Source organism: Vipera berus (genome assembly GCF_964194415.1).
Source record: "Vipera berus genome assembly, chromosome: 2".
Classification (NCBI taxonomy): Eukaryota; Metazoa; Chordata; class Lepidosauria; order Squamata; family Viperidae; genus Vipera; species Vipera berus.
The window spans coordinates 31,835,218-31,851,203 of NC_138203.1; the positions used below are offsets into that span (position 1 = coordinate 31,835,218).

At 40.4% G+C, this 15,986-nt stretch overlaps 1 protein-coding gene across 1 annotated transcript in view; it reads left to right on the forward strand.

The window, feature by feature from the left end:
* Positions 1-2,843: 2,843 nt before the first annotated feature.
* Positions 2,844-15,986, forward strand: part of HOMER1 (homer scaffold protein 1) — a gene marked incomplete at its 5' end in the record, with an annotated part of 69,925 nt that continues 56,782 nt past the window's right edge. Inside the window, one exon of the mRNA XM_081316225.1 lies at positions 2,844-3,085. Coding sequence (XP_081172351.1) covers positions 3,081-3,085 — 5 coding nt within the window. The remainder of the gene's footprint in view (positions 3,086-15,986) is intronic.

The following is a 15,986-nucleotide window of genomic DNA, read 5'->3' on the forward strand; positions in this document are numbered from 1 at the left end:
TCTAAGCTATACAATGTAGTTGGAAAAGGATACTCCAGGTACCCATCCTGAAAGCAATCAGACAATGGATTTTCTTAGGTTTTCTGGAAGAGTTCAAGACCACAACAGTGGTTTACCCTAACCAAAATATTGGTGAAGCTCTATCATCCCACCTTTCTCTGAAAGGATACTTGTATGTGGTGGGCTGTGAAAGGATACTTGCAGGGCTTTTTTTGTCATAGAACGCTCAGAACGGAGTTCCAGCACCTTTTTGGGATGGAACCTTGTAGGGTAGGCAAGGTGGGTTGTGTGACATGTGTGAGTTCCAGCACCTTTTTCTTTTACAAAAAAAGCACTGGATACTTGTATGTGGTGAGCTCAAACCACTGGCTTCCATAGACTGGATTCACACACTGCAGTGAGCCCTAATGTACCGTATTTTCCGGCGTATAAGACGACTGGGCGTATAAGACGACCCCCTACATTTCCTGTTAAATTATAGGGTTTGGGCTATTTTCAGCACCCGGCGTATAAGACGACCCCTGACTTTTGAGAAGATTTTTATGGGTTAAAAAGTAGTCTTATACGCCAGAAAATACAGTAGTTTGTTTAGTTCTGAATGTTGAACCACTGTAGTTTGTATTTCTACTCAATATACGAACTGATGGAATTAGAGTACAGCAGAATAAGAGAACTAAAACCAAGAGATTTGAGAGATATGTACAGTGCTCCAACCCAAAAACAAATTTCAAAATGAGTCAGTGTTGACTCCTGACAACTACCTGGATGAGTTTTCTTGGAAAAAAAATCTTAACTACAAAGACTTAAATGGATTGATATTTTTACTTTAAATATTTGTTTGTTACAAGTATCAGTGTCATTGATAATGTATTTCTAAATTACTTTTAATTGTGATTTCACATTTTCTCCTCCAGACTCACTGAATCTCCTTACTCTTCAGTTATTCTCATTGAATGACTTAAAATTTCTCATGTTAACTATATATGAATTAATTTTCTTTCAAATTTGCAAAGTGGCATAAAACGGTTAAGATTTCAATAGTGGGTTTCACAGTGGGTATACCAGTAAGCATCTAAGTTGATAGAGCTCGAGTTTAGCTTACTTCTAGCAATTGCTCTCTTTTTTTTGTATATTTTCGGGAATTTTACATAAAAAACAAAATAAGTCTCATCGTTCTTAGCACACACAGTTTTTAAGGACAGTTACGGAAGTGGCAGACGGACGAATTGCAGGAGCTTATCCAATTCCTGGAGGTGTGTTGTAGAACACGGACCAAACCCCTCTGTTTTGGCTCCCCGCATTCTTCTTTTCTATTCCTTATTATAGAAGCGCTTCCGGCGGCGTGTAGCATTCTGACATCACCCCCCCCCGCACCCCAATGACGTCAGCCCCGGGAGCAGTGTGTGTGACGACAGTGCGTAGGGGAACGTGGTGACGTATCCTATTTAAAGGTCCCGAAGTAGAGGATGGAGGCAGAATCAGCAAATGCTGCTACCGCGTGGGGGTCCGTGGCTGCGGAGTAGCAGAGGGAGACTGCACCGTGCACCCTCGCCGGGAGTCCTGGGCCTGAGTGGGGCAATAAGCGGAGATCGTTCGCTCCATTCTCCCTCCTTTCTCCCTCCCGTTCGTCCCCTTTTTTGGTGGCTGCGGGGGCCGGTGGGAGGGTCGGAGTGAGGCAAAGCGAGAGCGGGCGCCTTCCGCTCCGCCTTCCGCTCCTCCTGCCCTCTCAGGCCCCGAGCGTGGGGGGAGTAGGACGCGCTCTCCTCAGTGCCCTGCGCAGGGAGCCTGGAAAGGGAGCGAGCGGCCGCTTAGCCGAGCGCGGTGGCTTGTGCGCGGGCACGGGGAGGAGGTGTGAGGAGGAGCAGGAGAACCTGAGCCGCCTGGTGCGCCTCGGCCCTGGACTGGGAAGCTCCGCGTCGGAGGTGCTGGAGAAGCAACCCCCTCCTCCTCCTCTCCTCCTCCTCCTCCTCCTCCTGCCGCTGCAGCCCGCGCTTTGGCCCCGCTGCTGCAGCGAGGGGCTAGAGGGGCGCTGCTGCTGTCGGCGCCAACGCCGCTGCTGCCACTCCTCCCGCTTGGCTGCTGCTGAGCATGATTGATCTGCCGGACACGAGACGGAGGAAGAGGCTGCCCCGCTGCAGAAGCGGGCGGGATTGATTGAAGGGGGACCTGCCCTGCCTTGCCGTGGGAAGGACCGCGGCTCTTTGGCCGCCTCCCGCCTTGTATCCGCTGCCTTCCCGTTTCGTCTTCTGCCCGCATCCGCTCCCGCCCTTAAAAGGGGATGCGTGGCCCGTGCCCTGCCTCAGCTGCCGGTCTACCGGAGCCCGATGTCAGCGCCGGCAAGGGGGCTTCTGCCGGCTGCTGCTACCGCTTGGAAAAATGAAGCGACGCCCCCCGTGCTCTCGCTGCTGCTGCTGCTGCTGCCGCCGCCGCTGCTGCTACCGACCGGGGTGTTAGAAGGAAGGGCGCCGCGGAGCGCTGCGCACACCGCGAGCCTGCTCTGTACCTGAGGCGGACCGTGGTTCTCGGGCATTTCAATAAACTGCTTAGGCATCCGCGCTGCTGTGGATTTTTTTTTTTAAATCCTGCTAGAGGCGGGCGAGTGCCTCCCCTTCTCCCCGCAGAAGGAGGATTGGCTTGGTGCTGCCTCTGCTGCTACTACCTCCTTCTTGTCCGCCTCCTCCTGACAGGGAGCTGGAGCTCTCCCTGGCCCCCCTTCGTGCAGGGGGCTCGGTGAAGAAGACGGGCTCTTGGAGGCTACCGGGAGGGTCTCTTCATGTTGATGCCCTAGGTCGATTCTCCTCCTCCCCCTCGAAAGGGTTGCGATTTTCCCCTCCTCCCGCCCGCCCCTCGATCTCTTCTTCTACATTCCCAAATGCCTGCAGACTTCTGTGTTTAAAATCCGGCCGAAGAAGGCACGTTAAGATCACCCTGGAAAGGCAGAAAATTGGCTGGAGAGACCTGCCAGGATTAATCCTGTAACTGGTCGGGGTGCGCTCGCAGCGTAGGAAACGGGGGGGGGAAAATCCTTTTTAAGAATTGATCTGCTAAGCAACGCGCCCGGCACGTCTTCATCGGTCATCATGGGGTAAGGATTTCATACTAAATCGTGGAACTGTTAACAGGAAAATCGAGTATTCGGTTTCTAGGGGTTGTTTTTTTTTAAAATCTTTAAGAGGCAGAGCAAAAGCATCGTCTGGGAGAGTGCTAGAATTAAAAACTCAACTTCTGAATGGCAGTTAGGTAGCTTGCTTGGTCAGCAGCCCTGTGAATTGTCCATTCAATGATCTATTCAGATCTGAATGTAGGGAACCTAACGTTTTCCTGGGTCTTTTAGCCAGGAACCAGAAAACGTGTTCCTCTGATTTTTGTCATGAAGGTAGGACGCACTGTTGATTGGAGAGAGTGCTTGTTCTAGGTATAGGACTCACTACCTACAAGCTCTGAGATCCTCTGCTGAAAGCAAACTTAGAAGGCTGGTTCTTGGCCGCCATGGGGGGTGATTTTCAAAACTGAAGGAAATTGTGAATTGGGTGAACAGCTTCTGCAGTTCTCTTAACTATATCCTCTACTGTTATTGTCATTTTTGAAATCTCAAACAGTTCTCTGACCTCAGCTCTGAACTTCAGAATCTGCAGTCTTTATTTTTTGTTGCAACATTTTAAATAATTTGTTATTGTTTTAAAAATAGGATTTTTTTGGAAAAAGCATTGGGTAAGAAAGATGTTTTTCTTTCTGTATGAATATGGGTAATGATGAAGTTTCTTTGTGAATTGCTACTCTTAGGTAGCAAAAGGCAATAACAGATCTGTTACTGCATGACTCTTCTACTCATTAACTTGTTCTCCTAGAGGAGTGCTTCTCAGAGCTGTTGAAGTGTAGAGAATCAGCAGGTTGAACTGCCCTGCTTACAAGTTCTTTTTTGACAAATATAACTTACCGGTATACTTTGTTTCTTGGATTTAGGCTAGGGATAATAGGTAGTATTTTGAAGACATGAACCTTCAGTTAGAGGTTCCAGAATTAATGGATCCTCCTCCTTTGTACTTAAAGAACTTGCATGCTACATCTACTAAACCTGATTGTAGCCAATGGCAACTGTCGTACATGTCATTTGTAGGCTACTGAATAATTTACACATTGTTTATAATGTTTCAGTAATTGTATTGGCTTGCAGGTTGCCCAGGATGAGATAGGCCTCATTAGAGAACTAAACACAAAGGAGATAAATGTGTTTCATCTGCTTCTTCTGGGATTCAAATTCTAAGATGCTATTAGATACCCTCTTCTGTCCTAACCAGAAAAGGAATCCAAGTACTGTAGAAGAAGAAAAAATACAAGAGGACAGTCCTAATTTTTCAACCATGAATAGAGGGAAGTGTAGGTGAAATACAGGATAGTCAGGGATCCAACAAAAACTGCTCAGAGAGTGGATGATAATTTGGTGTAGTGATTAAGGCAAGAAGCTAGAAGTCAGGAGACTGTGAATTCTAGTTCTGCTTTAGGCATGAAAGGCAGCTGATGACTTGAGCCAATCCATCTCTCTCAGCTCAACCCACTTCATAGGATTAGTGTTGTGGGACAAATGAGAGGAGGAAGGAGTATTATGTATGTTTGCCACCTTGAGTTACTTATAAAGTAATAAAGGTGGGATAAAAATCTAATAAACAACTAGGGAGCTAGGACTTAGAAATAAATACCAGAATTATCATGGGCAGCAGGGCTGGTATTTAAAACATCTAGTTCTACAGATCTTGGAGTTTTCAGCGATAGTTCCATTTTTGGTGTTGCATTTATCCTATCAATTCCAAGCATATGAGCTTATGGTTATTGTGAAAATGAACATTATTACTAATTGCAAGATGTTTCATGGCTCAGTTAAATTATACTTTACAGAAATGCAGGACTCTCATTTTTGCATCAAATACAGAAGTTGAATGAAAATTGTTTTGGGGAAATTGCTACTTTTCCTAAAGTGATTTATCTCTTCATAATTTTAAATGTGCAAATTTTTCAATTTTGAGCTTGAAATTTCAAGAAATTATGTGCTCCAAACACAAAACTGCTATAACTATATCTCAAGGCCATGATGGGTCACTTAGAACTTAACAACCATTTGTCTTGAGTTCAGAACACACCAATGTGGTCAGAACAATGCTATTTCACAACATTTGGGACTCAAATGGTTCAAAATTACATATTTTGCATACTTCAAATATAAAACTGTTTATGATATACTGTGCTATCCAATATTTCCTACATAGTAAAAGCCTTAGAGGTGATTATCTCAATGGTGGGAGTCTGATTTCAAACATAACCTTTCTCTGGCATTCCATAGAAATCTCTACCAATAAAGACATTGTTGGGCTGTGCTTAAATCTTGGCTATATCACTTCCCTAGTCATGTCTCAGCCAGATATCAAAGCTGAAAGAAGAGTATTGAAGAGGGACACAAAAATGAGAGTTTGGCAGATTCCCTGGACCATCCTTTTTGCTCTTTAAATCCTTTCCCCCTTTATTGTATTTACTCTGCTTACACATGAAGAAGTAGCATCCTCACATACTTCCCGACTTGGCAGATTTTCACAAGTTGAGGCCCAGGCTTTTAAAACATAAGATGTATTCTCGAGGACCTCTTTAAAAATTGTTACGGAATTGAAATTTTAACTGAAGTTTAAAATTGTTAAGTATATGGGAGTGTGTTTAATTCAGTGAACTTTAAATCAGAGTTCATGCAGCATTTGCTCTGATATCAACCCTTCTTTGTTTCAGCCCAACTGATCTTTTAAAGAGTGTTTCTCAACATTAACTATTTTAAGATGTGTGGAGTTCCACTCCCAGAATACCCCAGTGAGCATTCTGGGTGTTTAAGGCCATACATTTTAAAATGAATAAAAATAAGAAACACTGTTCTAGAGAGTGGTTCCTGACATGTCACTCAGAACTAATTATGACCTTTCTCTTTTAAAAAGCTGCCCATGATGTTAGAAATATACATTTAGAACCATAGAATTATAGGGCTGGAGGGGACCTTGGAGGTATTCTAGGGCAGGAGTCCCCAACCTCTGGTCTGTGGACCAGTACTGGGCCGCGGCATGCCAACAACCGGGCCCTGCAGACAAGCAAAGCCCCATCCGTGGGTTGCAGGCACACACAAAACCACGCACTCTCCAGTCCGCAGAAAAACCTTTCTCCACGGAACCAGTCCCTGATGTCCAAAAGGTTGGGGACCTCTGTTCTAGGGAACAGTCCTTATATCATCCTGGACAAAATGTCCAATCTTTTCTTGAAAAGCTCCAGCGAGGGAGTACCCAAAAGCTGTTCCATTGGGTAATTGCTATCACTGTCAGGAAATATCTCCTTAGTTCCAGGTAGGATCTCTCTTTAAAGAGCTTCCATGCATTGCTTCTTGTCCTTCCTTCAAGTGTTTTGGAGGATAAGTCAACCCTGTCATCTCTGTGACTACCCTCAAGTACTGGAGGACAGCTATCATATCATCTCTAATCCTTTTCTTCATTAGGCTACATACTTATTTCCCTTAACTTTCATCTTATGATTTAGTCTCCATATCTCTTATTATGTTTGTTGCTCTTTTCTATTCTCTTTCTAGGAATTCAGCATCATTTTTGTATTGTGGTGATAAGAACTGGGCACAGTATTTCAAACATGGCCTCACTAGTGCAGTATAGACTGGTACTATCACTTCCTGTGGTCTTGATGCAATCTCTCAGTTGATGCAGCCTAGAACCGCATTGGCTTTTTTGTCAATTGCAGCACTCTCATACTTGTAATGGTTCACTAGGACACCTAGATCCTTCTCACAGTTATTAATATTGAGCCAGGTACTGCTTATTCTATACCTGTGCATTTAGTTTTTCCTGCCTCAGTGCAGGACCTTATTTTTCTCACCACTGAACTGCATCTTATTTCTCTAGTCTGTCAAGATCCTTCTGAATCTTGAATCTTTTTTCCAAAGTGTTAGCAATTCCCCCCAGCTTGGTACAGTTTACAAATTTGATGAGCTCCCTTCTATCCCCTCATCTAGTTCATTTATGAAGATGTTGAAGAGTGCTGGACCCAAGACAGAACCTTGAGGCTCCCCACTGCATGCTTCTCTGCATGTATATGTAGTTCTGTGGAACACTACATGTTGAGTCTATCCCACATTGTTTCAATAGAATGTGATCTATTTTGTCAAATGCCTTACTGAAGCCCAAGTATACCATATCCAGAGTATTTCCTTGAACCACTGATTTAGTCACTTTATCAAAGAAGGCAATGATTTGTTTGGTACAATCTGTTTTTAAGAAACCCATGTTAGCTCTATTAATCACCTTGTTCATTTCTAGGTGCTCACAAATCCCCTGCTTGATGACCTTTTCAAGGATTTCTCCAAATATTGATGTCAAGCTGATTGGCTTATAGTTTCCTGGTTTCACTTTTTTCCCTTTTTTGAAAATTGGAACCATATCAACTCCTTTCCAGTCGTCTGGCACTTCCCCTGTGGTCCAGGAGTTCTGAAACATTTTGTTCAGTGGTTTTGAGATTACATCTGCCAACTTTTTCAGTATTCTGGGATGTAAACCATCTGGTCCTGGCGATTTGAATTCATTTAAAATGGAAAGGAGTTTTCTTACTATCTTTTTGCCTATTTTGACCTGCTTTCCTGTTCTGTTTCCCACAGTGCTGTTTTTGATAGGTTGGACTATTTTTTTCTTTTTGTGTGAAAATAGATGCAAAGAAGAAATTAAACAGTTCTGCTTTTTCCTGCTGGCCCATCATTGTCTTGCCATCTTCTTTCATTAGTGGATCTATAAATATCTTTGACTTTGTTAGTATTCCCTATATATTGGAAGAAATTTTTTTTGTTAATTTTGGCATTTGTTGCAAGTCTTAGTTCATCCTGAACCTTAGCTTTTCTGACTCCATCCTTGGCAGATTCGAGCTATTTGCTGGTTTTCTGTCCTCATTATAAAGCCCTCTTTCCATCTTTTATACTTGTCCTTTTTAGCCTTCAGTTTGTCATAGAGCTATTTATGCAACCATGTTTGCTTTGTCTGGGTTCTCTTTTCTTTCTTTCACTGTGGTATTGTGTTTGATTGGGCTTTAATATCTTGTTTTTCACAGTTTCCCAAGCATCTTGAGTGATTTGGTGAACTGTCCTAATTCAGGAAATGTTGAAAAAAAATCCTCCTGAATGTCATTTTTAAAAATACTCCCATTCACATTACATTAAGAACAGATTCAGTGCCACTTTAAAAACATAATATTTTATTGCAAATTTTAATGAGCTATCTTCTGTTCAACCAGATGACCGGTCTCAGATTTTTATCATAGTACTTCATAAAATGCTGACATTTTAAATTATTTGATTATCATACTACAAAATAATTTGTTGGCAAGCAATTTTACTGCTTTTACTGAAAAATAAAGTTTAATCATCATGTTTTCTAGAGAAGTCTTTATAGAGTCTTGGTTAAATGTGCTAGACACACATACACATACACTGTCTGTATAAATTAATTTGTTTTCTGCAACAAATTATGGTTTGTGTTTTGGTTGTTTTTCTTTGTGTGTATGTGTGTCATCTGGCTGGATTCCCATCTGTCATTGGGTTGCTCTAATTTTGACTTAGGTACACATGATAGCCAGCTGCTTCTGATGTCACTTGTAGCTAAAGTTTCATGTTGTACAGGATAGACAGATCAAACATATTATCAAACAGGCCAAAATACTTATGATGATCATTCCGTACAGTTAAAATACAAGCTAATAGTATGGTCAGATTGAAATAAGGTAGTTTGTAAATGGCTAGTTTTAAAAAATAATAATAAAATAAAATTGTGATTATTTGATGAATGTATACAGATGAAGTAAGATCTTCATGTGCTCCCTATTTATCTTCTGCAGTAGCTCTTCTCCAGTTACAACAGTTGGAAATGGCACACTATTAGACAAAAATATTTTACCATGAGCATCTGGAATCTTGCCTAGATGGTTCTATTTGCTATTAAAATTCTTTGGTGCATCTGTAGCAGTTTTGTGTCACTATCATAACAAGCTTAGCCTCTTGCAATATGAGGACAAAAATATATACCTAAGAGAATGGGGTTGTCTACATTTCTTTGTGGTAAAATTGTTTTCTTTCCTCCATTCATCACTGAGAAGTTAATTGGTAAGATAAATGACAATGAAATTATAGTTTATATATGGCTTCCCAATCTTTATGTAATTTATGCAGAAATAAACCTCTTAAAAATATTTCTCCTGACATATGCATATCACATTAGCAGCAAAGAATATAACTAACTTTCTTGCATATATTTTCCGTGATCTGTACATTTATTTACTTTCAATACCATTTCAAAGTAAATAAATGTACAGATCATGTAGCAATTTTGCAATTTTATAGAAACTTGAAAAATAAAAAAAAATCATGCACAGAGAAGGTAGAAGATTTTCTTAAAGCAAACATGACCCCCTTCCTTTTGCAACGTTTCATATTCTAAATAGGTGGGTACAGTTTGTTTCTATTTGTGCCTTTAAAATTCGTAAACATTCTTTCCCCAATTATAATGCAACATTTGACAATTTTGTTGGTGCAATTTTGGGTGTAACTTCAGACTTTTTTCAGGATTTAGGGGGAGAGGTTAAAAATGATGGGTGGAATATGTTGTAACCCAGCAATCTCCTTTTCCTTTTCATCCTTGAAAAACTCCCATAACTGGGTAAAATTAGCGACTACCATATTACTAGAAAGCCTTCTGCAGCCTTGCAGAGTTCCCAACCCATCAGAAGTCTTCTGACAAAGTCTTCATTTGTCAGAAGCTTCCTCTTTTTATTATTCTGTCTGTCAGTGCATATCTTTATGTTACCAGTTATCCAGCTGGCACTCCATGGATGCAGAACCTTTGCCAATAGTATTTTCTTTTACCTGGCTCTCACTTTCAAATTTATTTGCCCATCTCACATACATGATTCTGGATAACTTCCCACTTTCTGTGTTGGTTATGGTCTAACAAACAAACTCACTAGGTGGGCAGAGGGGAGACAACCAGAGCCATGAGAGGGTTGAAAAGTTTAGCAAATGCAGTGGCAGGAACCTGAGTCTTTCTTGAAGCTGTAGAGCAGTGGTGGTGAACCTATGACATGTGTATCAAAGCTGACATGCCACAACATCTTGGGTGACATACCAGTGTTTACAGAGGCTGCAGAAGCCAAGTGGGAATGAGGTATGCTCTCATACAACTCCTGGAGTTTGTGAAAATTGTGCAAGAACAGGGTGTATTTTTGCATGGCTTGCAGAAGCCATAGAAGAGCATTCTCCAAAGCCTCTTCAAGAACAAAGTTCTCAGATGATCTGGAACAGCTTTGGGTAAGCCTGTTAGTAGTATGGGCCTATAGACAGAAAAAACGCCAACTGAAGGTAAATGGTCCATGGCAGATCCTGAGGATCATTGTGCCTCTGGGACAATTGTGCTGTTCCCTAAAGCTTGTGCATCTTGGCAATGACCCAAGATGGCCTTTTTGAGTGGCAGTGGTGGCCTTAGGGCTGAAATTAAAGCCCAGGCCTCTACTTCAGGCCCTGCCTCACTGCTGCCCCCTAACACCACAGTTCAGGGTGGAATTATAGAAATAATAATAATAATAATAATAATAATAATAATAATAATAATAATAATAATAATAATAATAATAATAATAATAATAATAATAATATCTGCAAGAAATATCATTTGCCAGTAAGCAAGAACTGGTGGGATCATAAAATAGAGAAAGTCATAGAAAATGATAAAGTTAAACTGCTGTGGGACTTCAGAATTCAAACAGACAAGCACCTGCAACATAACACCCCGGACTTAACAATTGTCGATAAGAAAGACAAAAAAGTCTGGATAGTGGATGTGGCAGTGCCTGGAGACAGCAGAATAGACGAGCAAGAACTGGAGAAGATAACAAAATACAAAGACCTACAAATAGAAATAGAAAGACTGTGGCAAAGGCAAGCAAGGGTAGTACCAATAGTAATAGGCGCGTTGGGTGCAATCCCAAAACAACTGGAGCACCACTTGAACACCATTGGCATTGACAAATTCGCCATTAGTCAATTGCAAAAGGCGGCCTTACTAGGAACTGCTTCCATCCTGCGACGATATCTGTAATACCATCCAACATCCACATCTGCCTATCCCAGGTACTTGGTAAGGACTCGATAGGTAGACAAAAATGCCAAATCCAGTCTGAACGTCTGGCTGACTGTGCGATGATCAAATAACAACAACAACAACAACAACAATAATAATTTCTTTTTTATTTGTGTGTCAGAGAGATATTGACACATGCAGCTCAAGTTAGGCATTTTCCAAATTTTTCACAGACCAAGTCCTAAAATGTTCGTCGTCACTGATCTAGAGTAAGCTTTGGCTTCATGGAATAAGTGGCTTAAAGGATGCGGCACAAATGTCTATGGATGGAATTCTGGACACAAACAAACAGCTACAAGAGTGCTGGAGTTTCTTGAGAAGAATCTTTTCCAAATTCCTGCTCGGCTCTAAAGTTCTTTGGCCAATATTGGAACGGTCCTGGTCTGCAGTTGACAGAACTATAAATTGCTGTGAAAATTAAGTGGGATAATTCTAGTATACATTATCCTGAAATCATTGAACAGAAGGAACACTATCCACTTGTTAACAACAATAATAGGAAAATATGAGAGCAGAAAGTATAACCCAATTTAAGGTGAAAGGTATATTTTTTACAACAAAGTTAAAACAATGGTTTTAAATCAGATTTCATTTGCTTCATATAGCAAGCATTTTGGTTCAGAAATAATTGATCAATATAACACTACAATATAATGGTAATTTAGAGCCTTTTGTTATTTGATTTTATTGTGCCTTTGAGTAAGGCTTGATTTCTGTTGACAGCCTGGACATGTCCCTGTGGTTTTTATTTCAGATTTCAGAAGTGATGCGCCTTTGTCTTTCAACTAGGGCTGATAAAGAATAACTAGCCAAAGTTACACAGCTGCCTTTGTGCCTAAGGCTGTACTAGAACTCACAATCTCCCTGTTTCTAGCCCGATGCCTTAACCACTACACTACACTGGTGCCTAGAGTCCTAGACTATATTTTAAATAAGTGTAGTAAACTGCTTGGATTGATACCAAACTGTGATGATGAATTGCTTATTATCCATTGTTGTGTCCAGTTACATTAGAAAAGTGTTTCTCAATCTCAGCATGCTGATTTGGGAATTTTGGAAGTTGAAGTCCATTTTAAAGTTGCCAAGTTTGAAAAATATTGACCTATCTTATGCCTTCCCTTCCTGATATGGTTGAATTCATTACTTAACTTAAAAGTCCAGATATTTAGCTTTTTCTGAAAGGAAAAGTTCTCTATTCCTTGGTTACTTGGTCTTTTTTTTTCTTCACCCATATTTCTTGATATGCTTTTTTATATATACAAAAGGACCAAAACCTTACACAACCTTATGCATGTAACCTGTAATACAGAATTATTTATTTGTCAATTTATCTAACCATTCTTAAAAACTGCTAACTTCAAAAGACCTCTGACAGTTCACAACATTTCTGTTGAAACAATAGGCCAGTATATAAACCCAAAATGAATGAAATCCATTAATATAAATCTTGCTCTGTTATTTATTTAATAACCACTAGCATTTGGCTCTTTTCATAGTGGCTGTACATTGAGTTGGTATTTTCATGGAGTTTTTTTTTTAATCACGGTTCCTTTTTATTACATTCCTGACTATTCCTCTAAAAACTTGCCCCAGTGTTGGTCGCTTTATATCTACTCTGTTTGAATTGTGAATATTCCCAGTAATCAGAGATATCATTATTAACATGACTAGCTTATTGCTGACACCTGGCTGGGTAGTTTATGAGAAATGAAATAGGGCCAATTTAATAATTTCTTGCTTCCCTAAACTGGGGAGAAATTGTAGTTTATTTCCATCAGTGGCTGGTTGATTGCTAACTAACGATTGATTGCTAATTTTATGAAGAAACATCTTTTGATCTGTTTTTTCCTGGGCCTTTAAAAATCCCCTGCAGCATGACTGCTAGAAAGTTGCTTTAGAATGGGTGGTTCAGCATCTGGAAGGAGCTTTTGGAAAGACTTGATTTATTTACCCTGTTAAAGAACTTCAAAAGTTGGTAAGAAGAAATCCTTTTGATAGAAGCTATATACCTAAAAATCACTATCCTTCCACCCTACTGTTACGATATTAAACTGGCAATATATAGACAAGTATGTGGAACAAAGTATGCTATGGCACCATTTATCTCAGACTCTTTTGTTTGCCATTTACTAACTGCTGCTGTGGTATTAAGGAGATGATGGACTGGAAAATATTCCACTTGGCAAGGTAGAATGAAGAGGAAGAAAGGGATTATAACAGGAAATATGGATTGGCGGGATCTAAGAGATTACTGGAACACTCTTGGAAGAATTATCAGTAATTTTTGATGGAACAAACCAAGGCAGCTAGCATTTGCCATGCAGTTGTCAAGTGTCAAAATTAAATCTGTGACACCAAACTGCCTTAGTTAAAAGTTATTCGAATGGAAATTAAACTGGAAGAAAGAAGCAAAAGATAATTTTAGATAAAATTCCTGTTACATTGGTGCCTTGTCTTAATCACATTTTAGAAGAAGTGCATGCCCGTGTTTTCTCATCATGGGTAGAGTTTCTGTCTTACCAAATAAAATCCTAGTTTCCCAGTGTCTCCAAATGGTTAGTGTAGGAGTACCTATTTTGTATTACTACAGAAATTCACATACTGTTGCACAGCATTTCTTAGCCTCAGCATCTTTAAAATGTATGGAGTTCAGCTCCCAGAATTCCCCAGAAGTCCACGCATCCCGAGGTTGCTGCAATTAAGAAATAATGATATAGAGTAAGGTTGTCACACTGGTTTAATTCAGGGAGGCAAAGCATGTAATATTATTACCATTGCTACCATGAAGTAATTTAGTTTGGATGTTTAGTAAATTTGACATTCTTCATTAAATACTATTATAAGTGCCACGAAAGGCCATGTGCTGATAAAGTATATCAGATGGATGTACCTATGCAGACAGAGAAAAACAGGATAGTAAAAGAAAGGCTGTTGAAGCAAGGAGAGCATTTTAATTCAATCGTAACAAGACTTTATTGTACATCTTACCTGAAATAAACATTTGCATGCATCAAGGCCACCATTGGCTTATCAAATGGCTTCTCATTTACTCAATTTTGTTGTGCAACTCAGCCAAGATATCCAGTTGGCAATGGCAATTGCTGGGCATTATTGCAGTATTAGTTGCCAGGTTCCATGACACTTCACTCCTGATTTAAAATGTATTAGTTCTATTAAGGGCTTCCTTCTGCTCATAATAAATATAGTACAATTATTAAATGCAGCAATGGTGTATTTAAAAGGAGAAAGTTACTGTCAGGCATCCTTAAATATACATCTACACTAATTCTAGCTAATTGTTTATATATGAGGGGATTCTCTTTATATGCATTCATTTATGTAGGACTCTACTTTGTACACTCAAAGAGGTTTCATTTTTTTTCTTTATGGAGAGTTCATGAATGTTGAATTCATGGAATTGTGAACAATTAGATAAATGAGTAGGGTATGTGTTGCATTTAAATATTTGCAACTTAGAAATAAAATAAGAATACTTAGGTCAATATTATGATTGTTTGCATTTTGACTGCTTAAACCTTTATGGGCAGTTCAGACAAGTATTTTTCTATCTGTTATTTTCCATTGCTATTTTTAGATTTCTTTTTCTTTCTGGGAAAAATAGATTTAAGAGAGAAGTATATTCCAAAATTTGGGTTCTCTAATCTATGGAATTAAATCTTAATTTGATCTATTGTATAAGCTTCAAGATTGATCTAATGTATTGTTTACTATATTGTTTTACTACTACTTTATTATTACTAATGCTACCACTATTGTTTACTAAAATGATTTGTACAGTACTGTATTAACCAAGTATGTTCAATTTAAAATTCTGTGAGTATCATTATCTGTATGAGAGCCTGTTTAGCTAGTGATTGAAATAACAGACTAAAAACCAGGACACTATGATTTCTAATGGCCAATCACTCTGTCAGGCTAGTGGAGAAGTCATTGACAAATCTGGCTCAAAAACTGCAGGTTCTATATAATTCAGGCAGTCACCAGGAAGCAACAGTGACTCTGTTAGATCGCAGGTCGCAGGAAGAACGAAGGCAGCCGGGTTTGTGTAGCAGACCTTTATTAAGCTTGGTGGTGTTTCGGCTTGGGGAAAGGGTTTACCTGGCGTGTTTATATACCTGCCCAGGTGAATGCCAGCCAATGGATTCAAACTTGAGCTTCCTGCCACTGCAGGTAACCAATCACTTTAAACCTCGGCTTCCCGCCGGTACAGTTATAGCCTGGAGCTGTCAAACCTCTTTGAACCAGGGTTTCCCGCCAATTGCGGTTATAGCCTGGAGCTGTCCAGCTCCGAGCCTCCTGCTGTGCTGACAGCTCGTGTATGCTAGCTGCATACACTACACCCCTTCCCCCCTAGGTGAGGATGCTACTATTTTTCCCTTTCCCCCCCTTGTAACTATATACATTTATTTACACATTTTTATTTCTCTCCCCCTGCCTTCCCTCTCAAGACTGCACGTAGTCTGAGAGGTAAGCTGGGGCCTTGTGTGTCCTGTTGGATCTCCTCAGGTTTGCCCCTTCAGTTGGAGTGATGCTGGGGCTTAAGTCCATTCTGTTGTCATCAGTCCTCTTATGCTGGTTTGGGGGGTGCTGCATGTAGATACTGGTGATTCAGTCTCAGGGGAGCTTAAAGGTCCGTCAATGCGGGGCCGGCTGAGTTGTGGGCTTACTGGTGTTATTGGGTCAGCAGTTGCCCTGATTCCACTGTCCTGTCCCAGCCTAAGCCAGGCTTGAACCGGTGACCCCACATTGTCACTTCTGCTTTTT